Raw genomic sequence first — 9,695 nt, forward strand, 5'->3', positions numbered from 1 at the left:
AGCTGAACTTGCCAGTATCCGCTGGCTAGGTCGAGGGTCGAGAACCATTTCGCCCCCGCCAAGGCATCGAGTGTGTCATCTATTCTCGGCAAAGGATAAGCATCTTTGATAGTCTGTACATTCAGTTGACGATAGTCCACACAGAACCTTTGGCTGCCATCCTTCTTGGTTACCAAAACGACATTTGATGCCCATGGACTAGTAGTAGGCTCGATTAGCCTTTTCTCCAGAAGTTCTTTTACTTGCGTGTCGATCTCTTCCCGCTGACACGCTGGATATCGCCTCGGAGCCTGTTTGAACGGTCTATTCTCTCCCGTATCAATGCTATGCTCTACCAAGTCTGTGCGACCTATGTCCATCGGGCCTGTGGAGAAGATGTCACTGAACTCACACAGCAATTGCTCTATTGCTTGATGGTGCTGGGCTGGCACCCCGTCCACGCTCCTTTTCAGCAAGTCTTGCAGATGATCAGGGACTTCATTTCCCTTGGCCGTCTCTTCACTTCCCTTGTGTATTGTCTCTTCTTCTAGAGGAGACAGAGTTGCCACTGTTGTTCCCCTATTAACCACTTTTGTTTGGTAGCGTTGGATTGAACACTCGCACTGGGAGGACGTCCGCATCCGCCGTGACAATTGCTCTGCCCACAATGAAACCTTTGCTAGATATCTCCACTGTCTCGTGGAGTGGTTCTACCAGTCCTGTCCTGAAGACTGTTTCCGGTTGTTTAACCGCTCCGGGAAGAATAACTTCGTGACCCGCAGGCACTCTCGTCGTCTCCGAAGCCACCACTCTGTAACAAAATGCTCGCCCATGCTGGTCTCTGCATGGGATATTCCCACGAGGAGTTCGTAACTCTAGTTTACGACAGTCAAGTACGGCGTACGTCTTGATGAAGAAGTCAAGACCTAGAATTCCGTCATTCTGCAGGTCTGCCACAGTTGCCTCTGTAACGAACTGAGTGTTTCCTACCTCTATATCCATTGTGCTTTTCCAGCAATCTTCAGTGGGGAGCCATCTGCCTGTTGAACAACCTCTGTAGAAGTACGAAGAGAGGGTTTCTTCGCCTCCATGATCATACTGAACGCTCTCTCTGAGATGAGAGTGTTAGATGAGCCCGTGTCGAAAAGAAACGCGATGGACTGACCATTAGCCTTCCCTTCTACAAATAGTCCATGTCGTCTCGCATCTTGTGACGTTCTTGCACTTTCTCCTTCTGTTTTGTCTTCAGACTGTTTCACCTCATTCTTCTTCTCATTCGTTTTGTCGACCTCATCTCTCTGTTCAGCTAGCATGCGAGTGGTTTCTCCCTGAGATTGTTCCGTCGCGGCCCGCAAAGAATCTGATGCCTCCTTGAGATGTGGGCAATCTCTCTTCAGATGTCCACTTTCATTGCAATTGTAACATCGTCGAGTTTCACTTGTATTTGAAGAGAGTGGCTTTGGCTGTGGACAATTCTTTGCAACGTAGCCTTCTCTTCCACACGTGTGACGCTTGATGTTTGACCTACTTAGCTTATTCATACGTTCTTGGGCTTGGTTGGTAATTTGCTGGATGCGCCGTTCTGTCTTGGCGATCAAATTTTCGAACAGTTTCTCAACTTTGTCGTGACTCGGTGCTGCAACATTTCCTTGCGTCTCCTCCAGTGCTGCGCGACTATAACCAGACGTTTTCTGGTCCCTTCGCCCACCTTCCATCTTGAGGAACGCTTCCACATTCAGTGCTGCCTCCACCGCCGCGTCGAGAGTACGAGGCTGTGCTCGAAATAGACCCTCTCTGATTCTTGGATCCAGAATGGCATCCATAAAATGCCCCCTTGCAAGTCTATCATGGCCGTCCTGATCAAAGTCAGGGTACGCAAGTGCTGTTAAGTCGCGGATGTGCTGTCCTAGCTCCTGCAGAGTTTCCTTTGGACCCCGGCGTCGATGCCGCAACTCGGCCAAGAACACGTCTGCCTTACCGCCTGGACCATACCGCTTATTCATTCGGTCAACCAATTCATGGTAAGTTAAGCGGTGTCCCGTCTGTTGTGACAACAACTTCACGGCTGGACCTCGTAGACTTGCTGCCAAATATTCCGTGGCTTCCTCCTCCGACCACTTGTTAATTCTGCAACATGCTTCAAAATGGCAGAGATAGTCTGATACTGGAGTTTTTCCATCAAACCTATCGGGAGTCATCTCAGGTTTCGACAAACTTCTTGTGTCAAACGTCGAGCCAGGGTATGCCAATGTTTCTCTGTTGAATGCCGGCTGTGAAAACGGAGCTTGTCGTCCAGGTAAGCCTCCCGCTTCTTCTGGCAATCGCTGTCCTCTGGACTGGTCATAACCAACTTGACTGTCAAACTGCCCCATAGGTGAAGAGTGCAGTGGTGACATCTCCGGTGCCCGTACTTGTGAACTTCTTGATTCTGCTTTTGGCTGCATCGACGTTCGCAGATCTGCCATCATCTGGTCGATTTCAGCCAAACTATTCTCCAACCGCTGCATTACATCCCGCGGCGTTGGACGTCGAATTTCAGAATTCATTTTGACTTTCTCCGAGTCAAAACTTTCACACTAAATCCTCTTCCAGAGTATCCCACCGCTGCCACCAATTTGTAGCGAACAACGGGGCCTTGGCACTTATGCAGACCGAGCCGACCGTCCGTTTGTTCGAAATATACGATCACTCTATGAAGAGGATAAAACCTTAAGTTTCCCACCACTTGTACGTCACCAGACTACACCTTGCACTTCACACTATCTGATTCAAAGGCACATTCTCACTTCTCACATCTAATTCACCCAACACACTGACCAGTGAATTTGCACTCTCACTCCCGACGTCGTTTCTAGAGTACGTCGTCCTCCGACGTTCGCCCTGGAAGTACGTCGTTTGTACTTTTCATTTCCAAAGTACTGTACTTCGTTCTTCGACGTCAGTTCTGGAAGTACGTCGGACGTACTTGTTTCTTCCAAAGTACTGAACTTCGTTCTCCGACGTCTGTTCTGAAAGTACGTCGAACGTACTTGTTCCTTCCAAAGTTCTGAACTTCGTTCTCCGACGTCTGTTCTGGAAGTACGTCGGACGTACTTGTTCCTTCCAAAGTACTGAACTTCGTTCTTCGACGTCAGTTCTGGAAGTACGTCGGACGTACTTGTTCCTTCCAAAGTTCTGAACTTCGTTCTCCGACGTCTGTTCTGGAAGTACGTCGGACGTACTTGTTCCTTCCAAAGTTCTGAACTTCGTTCTCCGACGTCTGTTCTGGAAGTACGTCGGACGTACTTGTTCCTTCCAAAGTTCTGAACTTCGTTCTCCGACGTCCGTCCAGATACTCAGTTATCCCACGGTGCAGCAAAGCCCGCTCGAGAATGCTCGCAAAGGCTGCTGGACGAATTGTCTTCTGCAGCAGAACCACGGGATGCCATCCTAGTCTCACCAGCATACATTCCAATCAGTACTTATGTTATACTAAACACGAATGCATCACAATTTCAGAGGCGATGTACCGGAACACCAACTTGTTTATTTACAGGTATAGTGTGTACATACTCACGTTCACAACTCATACCGAGCACGAGACAGAAACAGACAATGCTATCCCGAGGATCAGCCTCTCTTCTCCACTGCCGAGCACAGAGAATATGAGCAGAGTAGCGTGCAAGTGTAATATCAGCAAATACCTTCCTGACTGAAAAATGAGGTAGCTACTAGTACCTGTGCTGAATTATTATAGGCATGGTTATTAATTTCTCCTAAAATTTCCTTTATTCTTACTTTATTTTACACAGAGTTAAGCTATCCCTTTAAACTCTTCACAGTTTGATTGAAATCATTTTAATCAAACATCAACACCATATTCAATCCCATAACTAATCATGTTTACTAATTAAATGACGTTAATTGTCTAAAGTGTGTCATATGGCCAACCTGTATACACACACAATGCTAAATGTGTGTGTCAAACCTCTGTAACACAACTTTGAACTAACTGTAGGAATTATCGCTGCACTTATCATCCATACTTTTTATCACTATCTGAATTTCCACAAAAACCACTAATTGACAAATAATCATCAATACAGAAGGTTGACTTAAAGGAATAATTCAAACACTTTTTTTAGAATGCATAGCTTGTTACATGTATAAATCAGCACAAAGTAACCACGACTACATTATGATACTGAATTTCTATGAACAAATTTCGCGCTAACAATGGTTTCGCATAAATTCCAAATGAAATGCACTACACACTACACAAAATAAATATCATTTTGTTACAATATATATATATATATATACGCCTATATATTCTTCGAATTGATGTACGGGGAAGTCTTGATGTCCGTTGAAGGGATACCTGAGAAAGAAGCTTAATTCACCACCTAGCAGTGTGTCTTTAGTCTGCAGGACAGGCTGGACTTGACACTGCGAGTTGCCAAGGACGAAAGTGAGAAATTTTTGCTGGAGTACAAGAAGGCGGTTTGACTGTAGTGGCACTGTATTGCTGATCCTCCCAACCCTTTCCATCAAGATGTTTATGCAGTGAAGAAGACCATCCCCACTAAAAGGGAAGATCGCGAAACGCACATATTCTGTAGGTCGGAAAGTTTGTTCAAGGAGAGAAAAACGACGTCGACCACCAAAACGATGACAACCCCCCCCCCCATAGCTAATATAAAAATCATTATCCGTTGTTAACACAGTTTACGTTGCAAGGAGTTGTGACGGCGAAAACGTGGTATGCATTCCATGTCCTTGTCACAGTGTTACCGGTTCCCCCCCTCCCCGCCCTACTTTTTTCTTTCATTAGTATTAGGATCAAGCTCACATTAGTTTTATTCTGAAGTTACTAGGTTGGGACCATTATAAGGAATACGTATTGGATAGGTTACCCGTCTGCCCAGCAAGCCAACAACACATAACCCAGGATGTTCGCACATTTCACACAGATGGATGCAAAATCTTTTGTTGTATTTGTGTATGCGAGTGCCCAGACATGAGAGAGAAGATTTGAGAGTGAACAAATGACACCCAAAGCTTCTTCCAGAAGGATGTGAGGCTGAGGAGCTGCAACCTAGGGCTCCCATGTGCGTGTGTTATAGGGAATTTGGATGCACTGAGGCTGAGGCACACGCCCAAATTTGCAAGTTGATTTTGCATGGTTTGCAGAACCAGAGCATTGCATTCAGCGCAACTTTTGGCAACATAAGCCAGGAGAAGCAACAAGTTTCCCCCATCTTGACGTACCCCGTCATGAACTGTAAATTGTCATATCATTTTTTTTTTCTATTTTAACTGTCATATCACAAGCGGTGCACCCATGAAACTTAAGCTGAATCATGTATTTATTTTGGAGCAAGCCCTATGAGCGCCTGACTTGGCGGATACCGGCGCTATACAAGACTTCATTATTATTATTATTATTATTATTTGTATTTTTTTATGTAGTTTTTGTATGTCCTTTGTCAAAGTTAAGAAAATTCTAATTGCTGACAGAATATGAGTTAAAGTACCCCTTTTGGAAAGTATAAAAAAGTTGTAATCCTTCGATTTTAGAAGCACAATTATTTCACACATAACATTCACGTAGAATTTAAAGTCTCCGTATTGATATGATGTTGGTAATGTGAGGAGAAATTTATATTACAGTCTGAAGATGAGACTGTGCTGTGTTTATTACATCAAAAGTATTGATGAGGTTCCCCGGAGTTATAGTGAGGCGTAAGAAATGCACATTATGGCGAATAATTCAGCCGTTATACACTGATGTGTTGAGAAGAAGGACAGTTATATTTAGTATTCTCTAGTTGTACAAAAGTATAACTTTGGAGTAAGAACAATAAAGGAAATTGTAGTTGTTGTTTTTTTTTTGCAATTATATTTTTTCCTGTATGAGGGGGCTGTATTCTACAAGCCCTGCTTTTCAGCAGTCCCTTCCATTTCCAGCAATATTTTTATGCATTTATCACAGTGACGTAACAGTTATTTGCATCTCTGTTGATAATTTACATGTATATCTTTTACATTGTTATTCTGTTCATCGCATTGTGGTACTGTTTTCCCGACATCTGTGTATATGAGTGTTATATTGTATTTATAATTATTTTATTTGATGTTGGAAATGAAATAAAATCAACTTGAACTTGAACTTGAACTTGAACAACTTGAACAATGACTAGAAGAGGCGGTCTGGATCTGAGGAAACGGTTAACTCAACAAGGCATTTATTTGTTTATGAAGTTTCACTGCATAGAAATTACAGTAATATTATGTACAATTATTAAGAGGCTGATATGCTTCATTATAGATAAGTATGTATTTGAGCAGATTATATGAACATTTCCATATATTTTTTTGATAAGATGAAAGTGGCAGAAGAAAGTTTAAATGTAGGAATGATAGAATTACTCCCCCATTTCGAACCCGAAGCTTTATTTACCTCAGGGATGAGCAGGGCTCATGATGTTATATCAACCCGCTTCGCTTACCCAGCTGAAATCGCTCCCGATTTGCTATTCAGAATGTGACACTGACATCACTCAGCATACATCATGCGCCACTCGTCGTAATTCGCCATCATTCAGCATCGGTCATCGTCGTTCATTTCGGAGTTTCGGTTCGGTTCGGGTTCTGGAGTCCCGCCAAGTCACTCGACGTCCTCGTCCTACAGGGTGATACGTCCTTCGCTCATCCGCGCGCGTATGACCCGGGGACACCTCAATGTTGCGAGCATCCCGAGAGTGGACTGAAAGACTGACGATCAGTAGCTCGAACTGCTCGTCCTTCCCAGGTCCCATTAAACCCTATTTTTTTTTTTTTTTTATGTCTGCCACAACGTTGAATTAGTACAATGGTATAATACTGTGAGTCTTGCAGTGTCTTTGTTTACGTAATATATTGTTCTGATATTTATGTGGCAATCAATGTTGATTTTATTTCAACGAGCCGGAAAGCACCGAGCTTCGTTCAAAAAAAAAACAAAAACAAAAAAAACAAAAAAAAAAAAACAACAACAACAACAACGTATTTCATGGTATACGCTTGTGTAAAGCCGCCCTTCTTTGTGGTTCACGTATTATCATGTCACTATAAACCTAAACCTACTTTGGACCAAAACCTGACAGTCCTTCGTTTGTAACAAACGAGAAGATGAGAATTTAGAGAATTAAAAAAAAAAATTTGAGTCCTCAGGGATGTACTCTGAAGGATCGACCTTATCAGCCATATAGGCCAGCGGATTGAGGCTGAATTTGGGGGTCAGCTGGTAACTATCGTATAACAAACAAATTTTGTATTATTTTTGTTGTTGAAAGTATATGTCTTAACAAACTTACAGGTAAAATTTACCCAGGAGTTCTGTTTCGGAGCATGCCCAAATGACGTCATCAACATGGCCACCCCCCAAACCAGAAAAATGAATGGGAATTTTAGGATATCTCAAGTGTTCATTATACAACTGACATTAATCATAAGATAAGTTGCTAGTGTATGTATTTCTTATTTCCTGCCTTTCTTCAAGCAAAATTGGGCCCATTTGTGACCTCTTTTAAAAAAAAATCTGAGCCCAAATTAGGTAATTTCCCTGGCAACTTTATGCTGAAAACAATGTTTTTCTCAAACAAAAAATGCAACACCTTCTCAAAGATAAACACCATTTTAAATTTATATAAGTATGTAAATTTAATTGACTGGAGTTGAGACCTAACCTGTGAGAGACCATAGCTACCACGGTTACACTCAAACTTGCCTGTAGCCATTATAACACAGCTGTCGAGAAATCACAATTTTTATTATTAGTAGTGTATTATGTATATTCTATCTCAGTAACTAGATTTTTTTGTTGATTTTTCGTTTTGTTTTGCATTTGGCACAATCATAAGACAAGCTGAAATTTCGGCAAGTCAGTTAGGCAGAGGAAATAGAGTAAGTCGAATTCTCATAATATGAGACCCTCTTCCACCTCCTCCCCCACTCCCAAGAAAAATAGTTAGTTCATGGCTGTTCCTTTCTTGCAGTCCTGTAGGGTGTTTCACCAAACTTTTCATTGGTTTTCAGTTTCACTTCACTGGTTTCAGTCTCGCTATCTCACTTTTCTTATTGGTATGTTTCAGTCACGAGGACTTGCTATGAAAGCGAAATTGAAAACACTAAGTGGCACTGGTGAAACGGGTCTTGGAAGGAATCCAAGATGGCGCTGTGCGGTTAGGACGTGCCTGAGTGTTACGGAGGCATTAGGAGGAAATAAAATTGCAGCTCATTTCGCCTATTACAGTTTGAAAAGTCAAAATGACATCGAGAAAAAGGATCTTAGACCAAGGAGTCGTTACAATCTCCCATTATTTCAAGGAAAAGGAGGATTCTGACCCTAAGATGGATTTTAGCGACGCTACTACGGAGAAGGCTACGCAAGAACACAGTGACAGTGATAATGTACACGGCTTAACTGACTGCAGTGCACACGGTAGTGAAACCACTTCACCGAGATATGGAGGGAACCAGCCCGGGCGCGTCGGCGGATCAATCACCTCCACGCTCCTCGCTTGAGAAAAAACGACGAGTAGACGGGGAGAAGTCAACCACAGATGAACTACTCGCGGCCCTTATCCACAAGATAGACGAAATGAACTCCAATCTCACATCCAGGTTGGACACAGCTCTTGGTAAGATTGAAACAAATGAGAAAGAAATCAGTAACTTGAAAGAGGAGCAAGAGTCGTGCCGTTTTGATATCAAACAGTTACAGGACCAAGTAAACAAGCAAGAAAAGGAGAATATGAAATTGAGAGAGCGTCTTGTTGACCTCACTGCAAGAGAGATGAGGAATACGGCTGTGTTTTACGGGTTTCATAAAGGTGCTGAAAACGCTGGGAAGTGTGAGCAATTGATCAAAGAATTTGCCAAGTCAAATATACAAATGGAAGGTGAAGTGAGCATTGAAAGAGCTCATCGCACAGGCCGCATCAGGCCAAAACCCGGCCCTCCTCGCCCAGTTGTGGTAGCTTTCAGTAGATACACAACCAGACAAACAGTGATCAGCAGTGCCCGCAGATATTTGAAGGAGAGGCCTTTTCAGCACAACGGAAAGGATCACCAGATATTTGTCGATGAGATGCTGCCGGTAGAAGTGCGAGAAAGCAGGAGGAAATTGCTGCCACTGAAACGAAAGCTGAAAGTGGAGGACCCAAAGCGAAAGGTGTACTTCAAATATCCGGCGCGATTGTTTTACAGGGAGACTGAGAGCGGAAAAGAAGTGGAGTACAAGCAGCACACCACAAGATAGAATGGGTATTGGCAGTTTGCTTTTGCACAGTAGACAATGGTCTAACAAAATACGACATACTTTGAAAAACTCTTGACCCGACTGCCATAGCTCAGCAGTCAGCACCCTGTCATGCCAGCAGTATATTAACAGTTGATATCTCCGAAGACAAGATACACTATTCATGTGATTATTAAAGTGGTAGGGAAAATCATTTGTTTTTGCCAACCTGAGGAAAAAATAACTGTGAAGATGCCCAGGGCACTTGGATTCCTTGTCGTGCTTGTGATCATGTTTTATTCGATTTCATGCAAATTGTATGTGTGTTTTTTTCATTGCCAATGTTTTGTTGTCTGTTTTGTCTTGATCATGGTGGGTCATAAGAATTTACAAGGTTACCTACTTGTGAAATATGTATATGGATCTGAAGTTAATGACCCATAATGTTAATGGG

At 42.9% G+C, this 9,695-nt stretch overlaps 1 protein-coding gene across 1 annotated transcript; it reads left to right on the top strand.

Moving 5' to 3' along the window:
- The first annotated feature begins 8,467 nt into the window (after positions 1 to 8,467).
- LOC140232291 (uncharacterized) lies at positions 8,468 to 9,262 on the top strand. Its single transcript, XM_072312424.1, has one exon. It carries the CDS (start codon positions 8,468 to 8,470, stop codon positions 9,260 to 9,262), a length of 795 nt encoding a protein of 264 aa, XP_072168525.1.
- The last annotated feature ends 433 nt before the right edge of the window (positions 9,263 to 9,695 follow it).

Source organism: Diadema setosum, chromosome 1 (genome assembly GCF_964275005.1).
Source record: "Diadema setosum chromosome 1, eeDiaSeto1, whole genome shotgun sequence".
Taxonomy (NCBI): Eukaryota; Metazoa; Echinodermata; class Echinoidea; order Diadematoida; family Diadematidae; genus Diadema; species Diadema setosum.